The sequence below is a fragment of the Gymnoscopelus microlampas genome (assembly GCF_963454915.1).
Source record: "Gymnoscopelus microlampas genome assembly, chromosome: 21".
In the NCBI taxonomy this organism is placed as follows: Eukaryota; Metazoa; Chordata; class Actinopteri; order Myctophiformes; family Myctophidae; genus Gymnoscopelus; species Gymnoscopelus microlampas.
The window spans coordinates 28677948-28693474 of NC_139958.1; the positions used below are offsets into that span (position 1 = coordinate 28677948).

Consider the following 15527-nt stretch of genomic DNA (forward strand, 5'->3'; position numbering starts at 1 on the left):
AAAAAAAAAAAATCCATTTTTTTTTCCAATTTTTTTAATTTTTCAATAGAACGCATTTATGCGATCTTGGCGGCCAAGTGCGCTATTTAATAGATCGCATTTATGCGTGATTGGCAGGAATTGAGTTAATAAGCGTAATTTGTCCCCCGAGGTTGGTCGGGTGTTTAGAACCCGACCAACACTGAGTCGGCCATATAACTCCATGGACACAATTGGGAAACACCAACCTGTGTGAAAGCAACAACAAAACAATAGCTATGCTGAGAATTAAATGCTCTAAATTGACCTTGTAGAAACGCACTGCCTCTCATTTACATGACAACGCCTGAACTGTGAACTCCGTCAGTGAAAAAGTCTCATTCCTTTTGGAATGTTCTCCTCCAGTGGGTAAATCCACCGGGTGTCCCGTTTCACACAACAGCATTATCTCTGTAATATAGGGACAAGAAGGGACTGTTAAAGAGAATGGACACAATCAATGTCCCGTGGGCCTCACTGAGATTCTATTTAAGCATCGTCTCATGCAAACGCTATATCCCACTTGCAGCAGCTGGGATAATATGCTCATATGAATTTGAATAACCTAAATGAAATATTATAATATAATGTATGTGTATGCTGATGGTACTAAGTTAAGGTATGAAAACAGCCATTCCTTTTTCCACAAGCTATGAGCTGTGAGCTTGTAGATCAGCTATTTTCGGCGATCCACACCGTCAGACGATGGGGTATAGATTAAGCATGTACCTTATTACTGCCAAGTTTAACTGAGAGAGGTCTTTCTATCCTCTCTGACTAATGCAGCATTTTTTACCACGTAGGTAACGATTTTTACCACGTAGGTAATGATGTGACGATGATAATAATATCATCATCACAGTGTGACATATCACCACACTATCGATAGAGGTATGTGATCGAGAATATTGATGCATTTGATTATGTTCATATAGAGGTTTAGACGGTAGTACAGTCACTGTACGTTTTGAATGCAGGGTTTCAAAAGGGTGATTTTTGTACCTAGCCTGTCACAATTATTACATCATCGTCTAATGGCAATTATTTGATATAATCACAATTATTTTTGCATAATCGTCATAAATCGTCATAATCAATTGCATGTAAAGAAATGTCATACATTTTCAAAAAATGTCAAAATAGTGGAAATAGCAGATCTATAACCTGAGGTTTTAAACGATTTAAACAAGGTTTAACGATTTAAACAAGGTTTTAAACGATTTTAATTGTGTTTTTTTAACACAATTAAAATCGTTAATCTCAATTATTTGAGTGATAATTAATCGTCAACTTAAATTTGTAATCGTGACAGCCCTATTTGTAACCTTAAAAAGATGGCTTGCCTCGTGACTGAAAACATGCTGAGAATGTCCAGTTTGTGTTAAATCTCTGCCTTTTTCGACAACCTGCTCTCAGCTCCCAGCTGCGTTCAACCCAGGAAGTGTTCCTAACGAGCTCCATTAGCGGTATTACCTGCATCCGGCAGGCGCCGGGGTCACGGGGTCAACAGTAGACCAAACGCCGAGATTAAATTACCCCTGGGGGCCGGCCGGGTGGGTGGCTCCCCACCCTCCACCCCCCGCCCAGCCCGCCCCACAGCGGCCACAGAGGAAGCAGAAGCGAGGCTGAGGAGATTTATATATTATAAAAAAAAAAAAAAAAAAGTGTAGGTGGGCAGGAGCTCTCCATGCCGTTTTTAAAGTTCACACGGTTTCTTTGATCCCATTCCCGCCCGGCGGAGCTTTACTAAAGCCGGCCCTTTCAAGGTTATAACCATGAACATAAAGAGAGCGTGCTGAAGAGCGATTTATACTTTGTCGCACGACGGTGTCCCGCGCCGAAAAGAGTCAAGATGTTATTCACACAAACGAGTAGAAATCAGGGATGAGAGTCCACTGCCGGACTCAAAACGGTGTTTGAGTTTGTTACTTGGATATACCCACAATTACTATATTTATAATAATCAACGTGTTATAATATTACCGGTATTGGTTATTATAATAATCAACAACACACGTGAGCTAGTAGAACTGCTATTTTCATTTTAGCAGGACACCCTTGTGTAAATTAAGTGGTTGATCGATTCATTGATAACCTACAAACATTTTAAACAGACAAAATATGCTTCTTGATTATTCGATGAATCCAAAAAGTAATCAATAGAATTGCTAAGAATATTTTGTCTATTGTTGCAGCCCTAACATGAATAGTTACTTCAACAAAATTTAATTAAAAACAAATCCACCGCTTCATTCAATATTAAAGCACATTGCCCTGACCTTTAAAACAGCACATTCATATTCAAGTCTGTTCAAGGACTGACAGCACTTGCAGCTTACACCATTATAAATCATACTTATTATTAATAATATAACTTATTATATATTAATAGGAGGTTGCTGGGAACACAAAACAATATATATATATATTACTGATGTCAAACAAAGGTTATTACTTGCTTCCAACCATTGTTGTTGAGAGCCAGACAAAGGAGACACTCTTATTGTGAGTGTGGGGGAATAGGCCGAGCCTGCATGAGACCCACTAGACCAGCAGCAGCGCGTCGAGAGCAGCTTTGCCAGATTCTGCGAGAGAAACAAGCAACCAGGTCTGGGAAAACCAGCGCAAAAGAAGCGACTATGGGCCGCGCGAGCACTTTAACATATACATCGGCTATTTGAAAATAGCAGATCTACAAGCTCACAACGCGTCGCGATGCGACGCGTTGTGAGCTTGTAGACCGGCTATTTTCAAATAGAAATCTTGGCGGGGGAAATTATAATAGGCAGGTCTGGCAACCCCCGGCTGAGAGACACCGGAGCTCAAACAGGAGAGCTCTGGGCTCAGCCAGTGGTGATGCACTCCAAACAACACCGGTAGCCGCTAGTACTACAGGTAAAACAAACACGTATCCGCCTTAGTCATCCCAAAGGCATTCGCAACTACCTCACTCGACTGACAGGAAATAAGGAGAGAATAGGAAGGGGGGGAGAGAGAGAGAGAGAGAGAGAGAGAGACACAGACAGACAGACAGACAAAGAGAGAGAGAGAGAGAATTCCCCACTGCAAAACAAAACACAAAAGGCTTCAGAGAGCACGTCAGTCTTGTCTTCCAGACACAGCCTGAGGCCCAGCATTCAGGAATAGTGATGCATACGCTGAGCTTTCCCCACCTATCCTCTCACACACACACACACACACACACACACACACACACAGCGCTCATTAGGCACCCAGTAAACACGCAGGTCACGACCCCAAAGGGTGGCTGCTATAGTATACAGTTAAATGTTCTGCTCGGGTCATGGACAAAAGACGACTTTAACCCTGTCTTGTTAAAGTTTAACATTAAGACCTGGAACTGTGTCATTTTTAGATTTGAGCTAAAAAGCATTATTTTACACTTTGGGCTATTCAAAAATAGCAGATATACAAGCTCATAGCGCGGCACCGAGTGCCGCGCTACGAGCTTGTATATCTGCTATTTTAGAAAATTCGTGAAAATGTGTGCAAATCTTTGAATATATATATTTTTAAAGCGAACATTTTTAACTCAAATCTTTGCTTCTGGGGGTCCCTGGAACAAAATATTTTGATGGGGGTCGGCGGCCAAATTCATATAATTTTGGGGGTCCTTGACATGAAAAAGAACCACTGATATAGAAACATACGTTTTTCAGAAAATTGTTGGGATTTAGAAGACATTATGTAGAATCGGAACCTCGGGTCTTAAAGGGTTAATCACATGAACCGCAGCGTCCCTATTCTGGGCACGTCATGATAGGCGAACATTCAGCGGAAAATCTGCGGAACATTGGGCCAATTTGGTAGCACATCTACAAGCCTGCAACGTGTTGCGAGCTTGTAGAACAGCTCATTTTGATGGAAGGGATTTGGTGTAGAGAAGGAAAAAAGGACCGGACCAACTATAGACCCCTGGGGGTCAACAAAGTAGATAGGATTTAAGTGGTTAACATAGATATAATGCAGTATATTGGGTCTTGGCTTCATAGTCAATACAAAAAGGGTTAGGGTGTTAAACTACTTTGGAATGACTAATTTAAAACATGGTTACTTGAACACGCCGTTTCGAAGAGCTTTTGCCCTACTTACTTACGTAATCCTTTTAAGGCTCATCCACTGCACAATACCACCATTTCCAGTCTCGCAATACCCCTTCTTATCGAATGTCTGTCTGTAATTAGATTACTCTGTCACTGTGTGGTAATTACCACACTATTAATTATTACCCATCTTTTATTACTTACAATGTCAGCACAGGCTTTTGTCAAACCAGACATTGGTAGTTAAGTATGGTGCTGTTCAACTTTAGACACTTTCAACTACTTCTTCTCACAACGCATCACATGGCAGCACGCTGCAAACTTGTAGTTCTATGTTCGCTATTTGTCATACAATGAAATATATAGTGCTTAAGTTGTTAGAATGTAACTTTTGTTCTCAAGTAGTCACTTAAGCTACTTTATGCATTTTGTAATATCCTTTAACGGTCTGAATGGGTTCAAGTTTAACCCCTTCAGACCAGGGACGCATCTGTCATTTTAAGATTTATTTGGCTATTTTTTTTTTTATCGTGATTTTTTTTTGCAAATCTTTGAATACATATATTTTTTAAAGCGAAACATTTTTAACTCAAATCTTTGCTTCTCGGGATTCTACAAATGTCTTCTAAATCCTAACAGTTTTTTTAATCTTTATTATGTTACTATAATATCAGTGGTTCTCAAACTTTTTTCATGTCAAGGACCCTCAAAATGTTGTTCCAGGGACGCAAAAATTTGAGTTAAAAAAGAAAATAGCAGCTATGAGCTTGTACATCTGCTATTTTTTCATAGCCAAAGTATAAAATAATGGTTAAAGTGGTTACACAGATGCGTTCCCTCCGGCTTTAATGGGTTAACTGGTGGCTTGCCCCAATGCACTAAGATAAATGTATCCGGTGTGTCGCTTTGCCAAAAATAACGGATTTCCATCTAAAAATCGTGACTCATTACATCAGGTTTTAGCCCAACTTGAACTTCACTGACCAACGATTACACTTCCTTCTACAGTTCCAACAATGCAGCCTGGAGTTACCGTCAACAATATCCCAGTTCACATTCATGGTTATGCATCATTTACACATAGGAGCTGCCAAATACTACCAGAGCAGCAGGGGGACCACTACATGCCTTGCTCAAGAGGACCACAAGTGGTTGGGAGAGGAGAGAGTCTTACCTAAGGAGCCGGGTGAAACCTGGGAAACGTGATGCTTTCCTACAGTAGCCTCATGAGGATACGAAAAGGTGGAGAGGCTGCGTTTATCAAATGTGGCACGATATGACAATTATATCTTAGGCTTTTAAATACAACATGACAACATGAACAGACAAAACAATGTTAACACAAACAAAACAAAGCTGATTAACAACATGAACGCTAGCGTCCCTATTCTAGTCATGTCATAATAGGTGAACCGCTCAGTAAGTTTGTCCAAGGTAATTGGCTGATGACAGATTGTGTAACGTCTGTCTTTCGTATGATCATAAAGAACAAGATCAGCCCCTAGTAGTTCCCGTCATGTCAAATCTGAACTGGAAAGAAATGATCCACAAAATGCGTTTTTGAGTCCATCGTCGGTTTGATTATGAATACATTCTCCTCTCTTATTCGCGGAAGTAGAAAGAGATCAGACAGTGAAATTCCTTGTTTACGGGTTGAAAAAGAAACTAAGAAAGCAGACACAAACAGATCCTCATTATTCTCTTTCAAAACATTGAGCCAACTTGAGAAAACAGTATGGAGCGTGAAAAGAAAGCTTCTTTTCACGCCTCTTTGCTTAATCAGATATAGGGTTTATGAAACATGCATGTACTGCTGCAAATAAAATCTGCAAATGTGTGCGTTTTTCTTTTTTTACACAGCAGTAGCGTACTGACATATTTATGTCAGCGATTAAGATGTCAGCGATCTAACCAAGTCGCAATGGGCCTACTACTACACACACACACACACACACACACACACACAGAAGTAACCACAATACAGCGACTGAATGTAAATCGCGACGCGTTACACTGTCCCCATAAGCCCCATTCTCCGTCCAGGTCACACAGTAACACACCCAACGTCAACATTCACTCCCTGCCAAAACATTTCGGAGGATGCCGTGACCCCGGAGATTCAATAGCAAGACGTGGCCAGAGAGGCAGGAGTCCATTTCAGAGACAATCAATCACGCGGCAAATGGAGCGGGGATGAGGGGGAGAAAAGAGGACATTTGTCCAGAACAAATAACGTAATAATAATCGGCCCACTTCGACTTCTCGTTTGTTGGGCCCTATAGCTGGGCTGGGTGAATTAGTGTGTTCTGAGCAGTTAACGGCGCACGTTCGCACCGCTGACCTTTTTCCGTGTCATAAATCACAAACCCCTGTTCTGCTGCCAGGATTTTGTTTAACCCAATTTGTCACAGAAGGGACCCCCACCAGCCCCCACCCCACCCCTGTCATGTGTCTTACACACACCCACGGCAGCTTCACATAGTAGAGAGACAGGAGGCGCATGATGGGAGGATCAAAGCATGCCGTCTATCCCTCTTTCCCTCCTTGTAATCATGGAAGAAGCCAGTAGCTCCTGAAGCAGATCAGTCAAGGGGGCTGCTACTACTGGTGGTAACCACGGAGGGAAGAGAGTGACTTTTACTGAAACCACCAGGAAAAAAAGAAGCAGAGAGGAATGTGCAAGGGGGGGGGGGGAATTGGCTAATAATATACCTAACAACATGAACTGGACTGAGAGAGTGTGACAGGCAGTGTTTTGCCAGATTCTGTGAGAGAAACAAGCAACCAGGTCTAGGAAAACCCAGCCCAAAAGAAGCGACAATGGGCCACACGAGCACTTTAAAATATACATCAGCTATTTGAAAATAGCAGACCTAAAAGCTCACGATGCGACGCGTTGTGAGCTTGTAGATCGGCTATTTTCAAATAAAATCTTGCGGGGAAATTATTATGAGCAGATCTGGCAACCCTGGTGACAGGACCGCTCTCTCGTGCTCTCTCACTCTCACTCACACTCTCTCTCTCTCACAGCACACACACACACACACACACACTCACACTATATGACATAAAGGGGTCATGGAAGGTGTGCCGAGAAAGACTGTCAATTCGGGTGTCAAACAAAACTGATCTCACTGGCACAATATAGACATTCCAACCATTGTGGGCATACTGATAAGCATCATCTGAAGATGAGAATATCAGATGGTTGGGGGGGGTTTACGAGCAATTCACATGATAGTAGGCCGTCTGTCAATGACAACTGCGCTAAAATTGACAGTCAAATATTCTCCTTTTTGTCCAAGCTATTATCCCTTTACAGTTTGTGGCAGAATCCCACCCATACGTCACTCGTCAAATGGGTTAAAAAAAACAAAACACTATTACTTGGAAATACTATTTGACCAGGGTTTTAGTAGACAGATATGACCATATCTCCCATTATGTCTCTCATTCCATGCTGCTTCACCTTGTTTGTGTCTTTGCATGGGGAAGGCCTTGCTAAATACAAAATCACTGCATTCCCTTTTCTCAACCCCAAGTGTTTGGACCATTGGTTCTCAAAGTGGGGTCTGGGGACTCGCGAGGGGTCTTAGAGGGGGTCCCCCGCAAAAAAAGACCAACAGTTTACTTTTCACCATTATTTCAGTGACCGGCCGGCGGCTATTAAATGAGCCCAATGACAGATGTATAAGGATGACCACCATAGGTTTCACTAGTCTCTCCACTGTCATCTCCCCACCCTGCAGTATAAACACAGTCGTACAATTCTGTGACCCAACAACAAAGATCTTCTCTTATACAAAATGTCTTTCCAAATAGGGGTCCGCAGCCTAAGACGTATCAATTTGGGGGTCCCAATGACCATGCAAATGTTTCAGAACCACTGGCTTAAATCACTTCTATTGATAAAGTGTATTAAAATATGTATTCATAGACCATACACTCAGGCATCCCCAATGGAGAGATTGCCTGACAATACTGAAAATGATTGTAAAACGTACAAGAAACTGTAACTAGTGTGTGGGTGGGTGGGTGGTCTTGGGAGTTGGGAAATACAATGGTTTCTAACATTCTGGAACGCTTGTGTATGAGGACAAGGGCAGGCGAAAAGGAAATCCAAGTCATAGACACATCACACACACACACACACATCCTTGCGGTTTGGACAGAAGAAACATCTGGAAATAGTACCATCCCTGGTGTGGTGAGCAGTGGCTACACCAAAGTGTCGTGGGTGCGAGCTTCTCCACGCATTACCATTTCCTCCTCAATTCCATCATCTGCCTGCAACCTGGGCTACACACACACACACAGCGGTGTGCATGTATCCATGTCTGTCCACTACACACACACACACACACACAGCGGTGTGCATGTATCCATGTCTGTCCACTACACACACACACACACAGCGGTGTGCATGTATCCATGTCTGTCCACTACACACACACACACACACACAGCGGTGTGCATGTATCCATGTCTGTCCACTACACACACACACACAGCGGTGTGCATGTATCCATGTCTGTCCACTACACACACACACACACACGTGTAACCAAAACAATGCGGGTGTCTGCTGTGCAGTGTATCAGGGGTCTTCAACAGGGTGTTACTTACAGGGGGGTCTTTGTGTGATATGGAAGTTTTTTATTGTTTAACCACCTCAACCCTTGAATCCCCATGCAATTTCTCAGGGGAACATTAGCCGGAAATAGCAGATCTACAAGCATGTAGATCGGCTATTTTCGACAAAGAGATTTGGTGTGGAGGGGGAAACAAATAGCAGATCAGTCATCATCAAGTTCAGAGCCAACGGTCAAGTTTACTAAGTATTGAGGCTTTCAGTGGTTAAATGTGTGAAATAAACAAAAAACATGAAGTCACAACATTGATAGTCTATGAAGCTATCTATGAAAAGGTTTAATCTGCAACACAAATTGTATACAATATGTAGTGTGTGTGTGTGTGTGTGTGGGGGGGGGGGGGGGGGGGGGGTCCCTGACTCATCTCTCTCGGCTAAAGCGTTGAAGACCCCTGCTGTGTATATGTATGGTCGAGAGACTGACTCACCTGTGACATTTGGGGCCTGAAATTAATCTCCTTTAGGTCCACTGATCCCGGCGAGAGATTGTGCAACATCTGGCACAGGAGCACCCCGTCCCTCAGGGCCTGTGCCAGGTCGAAGACGGCCGCGGAGGGCCACACGACCCGGTGGTTCGGGGGCAGGACCTTACAGTCTATCAACCACCGCCCGCATTGCCTCCACTCCTCCATGATAGCTGCCTGCTGGTTCCAAAGAAACACACACACACAAACTTATAGGCTACTATTATAAAGTATGTGGTTCCTTCCCTGCGCGCAAGAAGGGGCGATCCGATCCTCCAGGGGAGTTGATCCGGGGTTGGGGGGGATCAGTTGATCCGGGGTGAGGGGGGGGGATCAGTTGCGGATAATAATAATCATTCAATGACAGTAACTTCCATGGCTATATTCCAAACACACTGCATTTCAACTTGAGGTGTTGCGGCGGTGAATTGCAGCTTTTTATCCAGCGCCCCGACTCATCATGTCTCCTCTGTTCTTCAGGGGATCATTTCCATAATATAGAAATTTCAATAAATCACACACACGACTCGCTCCGGGCGACGACTAGGAGGGAAGAAATCTGTGCTACGAGGATTTCCTCCTCTTCATTCTCAAAAAGTTTCCTCGGCAAACCAACCAACCCCGTCAGACTTGACTTGACACTGCGGCCGTGCGTAAAAAAAAAACAACACAAGACGAATAAAGTCGCGAATAAAACCGTCAGCGTTGCCTATTCATTATTCCGTGTAACGTGTGAGAAATCCATCGGCGTGCGAGTCCCCGTCGGCGTGGATCGATCGACCAACCTACCGCATTTCGCGTGTATGTATAACGTTATCGTGGCCTCAAAATCAAATGATGTCCTGAAAAAAACTTGGAGTTGAGAGCGGAATACGATCCTATTATTCCAGTGGTTGTTGTAAAGCCAGAAACTGGACCCACGCCGTCAGAAACAACGGCAGCGTTGGAAACAGTTGTTGACCATCATTCGGTAGAATCGGACTGACTCTATCCCCCGGGTATGATCTCTCAAAACATGTCCCTGTGATCCAGCAGCGGGAACATGTCCGTTGTGGACAGAGACAAGAAGAGACACAGAGCAACAAACAAAACACAAAAAAAAATACTACTGTCTATATTCACGTTGATCCGGGGAACTCCGGTTCGTGCATGTACGGGACCATGTAGTCTACACACACACACCCGTAGAAATGGTTGCGCTTGTATTAAGTTGGAAGCTTCCCTTCCGTTGTGTGTCCTCTCCTCCCTCTCCTCGTTTCCCGTTCAGATGGTGGTGTGTGTTTTGCTTTGCTTTCTCTGCAGATCCCCGAAAATGTGAGCAGAGAGACTGAGAGCTCAGAGCTGAAGCAAAGCGCCCGGCCGTGCGCTGCTTGGCGGTGAACAGGGCGATTGCGCAAGCTAGCTCGCATGCGGGACTGATCCCAGACAAACATGACTATTAGATCAGAGTCAGACATTTCAACACATCATGATTTCTCCAGTGCATGTGTTAACCCCAAACACAGCTTCAGATGTTTTTTTTTTATATTGTAACTGCAGTCTCCTTTACAATTTATCAGCGGTGAGAAAAGTAATTAATCATAATCATCGAGTCATAATCCCAGTTTTATTGTCCATGTGATGGTTTTATCAGTCTATTTGTGTCTTTGTATTTTATTCAGTTTAATTATTTTTATTTGATATTTATCCGTTTATTGTTTTTATGGGATAGCATTTTCAATTAAATTATATGTTTTATCACAATTCCCTTTTAGTGAACAATGCATTACTTTTGATGTGGGCTATATTAACCCATTAAGACCGGGGACGCATCTGCGTCTCATTTTAAGATTTCTTTGGGCTATTCAAAAATAGCAGATATACAAGCTCATAGCGCGGCACCGAGTGCCGCGCTATGAGCTTGTATATCTGCTATTTTTGAAAAATCTCGAAAATATATTTTCCAGATTTTTTTCAAAAAACTGTTGAGATTTAGATTTTTTTTAAGAATCGCCTCAGGTCTTAAACCTATGTTAAAATGCACCTCATTAAGTGCACTGGATGGAAGCATGGACATGGACATCATTAACCAGCCACACACATCCACTGTGCTTCGTGTGCAAGGTCATAAAAAAAGAGAGAAAACACAAAGGCCACGGTGATGAATTTAGTTAAGCCTACAGCACCTCATGTGATCTGCGTTTGTCAGAGTGGTGTTTTTTTTATAATGGCTGGTGAGTGATAGCCACAAAAGGCAGGAATGACTAGTTGTCACTGAAGTTGTGGCATTGATCCATCATGCCCCAAGGCTGTTGGGGGGGGGGGGGGGGGGGGGGGTACTGGTATGGCATGTTCCATATGCCATGACAGGAAGGTGGGTCACGGAGAGCAAGTCTCCCCGCAGCACACACTCTCAGTGCAAGGACAGCAAACTGGGCTGGGCCACACGGTGTAAAAATGATGAATAGCCCCACCGTGCACGCAATTTGATGTCCCCCCCCCCCCCCCCCTACCCCCCTTTTTCTTTTAACAGCTCTCATTATAATATATGTTGCAGCCAGGCAGTGGTGGAAAAAGTACTCACATTTTGAACTCAAGTAAAAGTATCAATACTGCAATATAGAAATACAAGTAAAAGTCCGGAATTCAAAATGTACTTGAGTAAAAGTACAAAAGTATTGGTGTCAAAATGTACTTAAAGTACCAAAAGTAGAAAGTACTCATTACGCAGACAAGTCCCATTTCAAGTTTTCAAATGTATAAAAATCTTTTGAAAATAGCCGATCTACAAGCTCACAATGTGTCGCATCGCGACGCATTGTGAGCTTGTAGATCGGTTTCAAAATTGTGAAACTTGTAGAGCTTGTATCAGTGGTGTGTTCTACCGTCAGATGCTGTGTACGGCGTATACCTTGAGATTTTTTTTCGTCGCTACCGTATACCTTCAAAAACTGTTTCATCCATTGAAAACGCGAGAGCGTATACCCACGACCACGCGCATCGTATCGTAGCGTATACCTTCCGAAAAAAAATAGAACACAACACTGTTGTAGATCGATTTCAAATGGCCAAAATGTATCGGGTTGAAGTGGTTTTGTAATAATAATTAAAATCTACAAAGTAACTAGTAACTAAAGGTTTCAAATAGATATAGTGGAATAAAAGTACAATATTTGGATCCAAGATGTAGTGGAGTAGAAGTAAAAGTATTGGAAATTGGAAATACTCAAGTAAAGTACAAATACCTCAAAATTGCACTTAAGTACAGTACTTAAGTAAATGTACTTAAATGCCCTTACCTACCAATGCATTTGAGAAAAAAACAAGTTCACATTCCCTTTTGATCTCTAGTCTCTATAGTCCAGTGTTTCTCAAACATTTTCATGTCAAGGACCGCCACCACCACTGATATGAATTTGGCTGCGGAATTTGGCAACCTCCATTTGAAAATATTCTGTGCAAGGTTCCATGGGACCCCCATAAGAGATTTAGTCAACATGTTGTCACAATTTTCAATTTTTCAAAAAAAATTGCAGATCTACAAGCTCACAGCATGTCGCATTGTGACACGTGAAATAGTGCTTAAGTGTTTAAAGTTTAAACTGTTCCTCATTTTGCTGGGGACCCCCTCGTATACCCCTCAAGGACCCCTGGGGGTCCCCGGACCCCACTTTGAGAACCAGTGCTCTATAGTCAACAATATTGTGTTGAATAGTTGTATTGTCTTTTAAAAGCAGACTCACAGTCCACACAAGCTCATTTGCCTGCATGACAAAATGAGCATTGAGAGATAGATACATAGGTAGATAGTCGCCATCTAGTGGCTGATCTCCAAAATGCAAACGCTCACTCAGCCAATTGTGTTCACCATAAACTAAAACATGATTCCAAAGTAGAATACTCTTGTCAATTACTACCTCTCGGGTTTTAGTCTGAATTGGAGCAATACACAGTTCAAACAGTCTCGCAGTTCGTTTGCACACATTTGTGAATATGTTTTTCTGAGACTTTTCTTTTTCTTTGTGACTTCAAATTCAGTTTACATTTAAACATTACATTTACATTATACAAGATCAGATTTTTGTTCCACACAAAGTCAGTCAGTCAGTCAGTCAGGTAGGTTGTCATCAGTCAGTCATTGGTACATCTAACTCAGTGGTTCTCAAACTTTTTCATGTCAAGGACCCCCAAATTGACACTTACTAGCCCGCGGACCCCCATTTCAAAAGATATGCCAGGGACCTCCATAAGAGAAGATTTTTTAGGGCTTTAGCAGTGATTCTCAACCATTTTATTTTCAAGGACCCCCAGTTTGACATGCATTAGGACTACAGACCTCCATTTAATGGCATTTCTAACACTTGGACCGCAATTTATATTGTAAAATCTATGTCAATTTAACTCTGAGAGTGTACAAATGGAACCAAATGGACCCGTTAGGGTCCATTTGGTTCCATTTGTACACTCTCAGAGTTACAGACCCATAAGGGTCCATTTGGGGCCTAATCTATCATTTAGCTGGGGACCCCCTGGAACTCCCTCAAGGACCCCTGGGGGTCCCCGGACCCCACTTTGAGAACCAATGATCTAACTAGTTCAGATTTCATTGATGGAATTAGGCTTACCTTTTTGTCTGTCTGCCATCCTCACAGTCATCAATCATGATGCACCTGTCCTGAACTTCTCCTTCAGGGGACTCCATGAAACTTGAAGGACTCAAGGTGCCATTATAGAGAACTTTCTCAGAATGTGTTGGTCCACACACCTTGGTGTGGTCTCTCTGCTCCCCAGGAGCTTATGAAGGCAAAGTAGAAAAAACGGGTATTAAAATATAGCCATAAAGCATGCTGCATACAATTAAATAAGGAGGCACTTAACACACACTACTACTGTCTTTACTATTCTGAATAAATGAAATAAATTAAAATAAATAAAGCAGGCCACCCACACACCTAATGTTTGCTTCTATTCCAATCACACTCGTATAGGCCTATTTGACACAACATTACACTACTGTAGTAAACCTAGCCTACTTGGCCCATATGACGAATAGCGAAAATAGCCTATCTAAGCTCACATCATTTGCCACTATGCAACATGTTGTGACTCGTGGGCTTGTAGATATCGGCTAATTTAGCAATTTTTGAAGGTTTGGGAAAATCTTCTATCGTCATATGCAGGGGCGCCAGGTTGGATGTTGTTAAAAATCACTTGAAAGTCATGAAAAGGCTCCAATGGCTGTAACATAATGATTAAGTAGGGGTAGGCAGTGGTGTAAAGAAACTAAGTACATGCACTCAAGTAGGCTACTGTACTTAAGCACAATTTGTGTCTTTTTACTATACTGGAGTATTTCCAATGTCAGTACTTGTACTTCTACTCCACTACATCACAGAGGCAGATATTGTACTTTTACTCCACTACAATTATTTTAAAACTTAGTTACAAGTTACTTACCAGTTAACACTCACCTAAAATAATAGCAGTTTCTTTTAATTTGTTTGCTCTCTCTCTATGGCGCCATTTTGTTCTGGTTTGGTTTCCAAACAACGATACACTTTAATCTAATTCTCGCGCCACTCCCCCATCATGCACCTGGCCTACTTCGTATCGTAGTGCAACGGTGTTAGCCTCGCGTGGCCAGACAATATCACACGACACACTGCGTAAGTGCATGCAATTTTGCAACGGCAGATCTACAAGCTCACTATGTGTGAAGCAAGCTTCTTCCATCTGGCGTCAGGTTACAGATGATGATTAGCTTAATGTGAGGCTAGCTTAATGTGCAACATTGTTTTCTGACTCAACAGTAAACAAACCAACATACAATATAAGTGTATATAGGCTACATGCTTCTTTATTTTTCCTTTATTTATTCAGGGAAGCCCATTGAGAGCAAGCTCTCTTTTTCGCCCATTTTATATGCCCTGATAACGACATATAAAATACATACATAATGAGAAAAAATAAGAAACAAATAAGAAACAAATGCACATTTCTAAAGTTACAATTTAATGACCTTTAAGACCTTTTTAATGCCAAATTTGCCAAACTGTCAAATAATGTGTGAGAAAGAGGCAAACATTGAGAAAATAGCCGATCTGCAAGCTCACAACGCCTCACACTGCAAGGCGTTGTGAGCTTGTAGTTCGGCTATTTTCACAATATGTATCTGTGGAACCGAATCAAACTAAATGTAATGTTCAACTCCTACAATTTTCCAATCAGGGGTACATCAACGTTGTTCAGGCTAAGGACCCACTAATTGAGAGACGATGAGGCAGGGACCCCCGCTAAATATTGTATTGTGTTGCAGATTAAAAAATGTTCGTAGATTTCATAGATAGCTGC

General features: G+C 42.3%; 1 protein-coding gene across 5 annotated transcripts in view; it reads right to left on the reverse strand.

The window, feature by feature from the left end:
* Positions 1-10459, reverse strand: part of vav2 (vav 2 guanine nucleotide exchange factor) — a 259771-nt gene extending 249312 nt beyond the window's left edge. For all 5 annotated transcript variants that reach the window (XM_084046572.1, XM_084046570.1, XM_084046573.1 and 2 more), the window contains exon 1: positions 9162-10459. In XM_084046572.1, the coding sequence (XP_083902698.1) occupies positions 9162-9365 (204 nt within the window). In that variant the 5' untranslated portion in view covers positions 9366-10459. The remainder of the gene's footprint in view (positions 1-9161) is intronic.
* Between the last annotated feature and the right edge of the window lie 5068 nt (positions 10460-15527).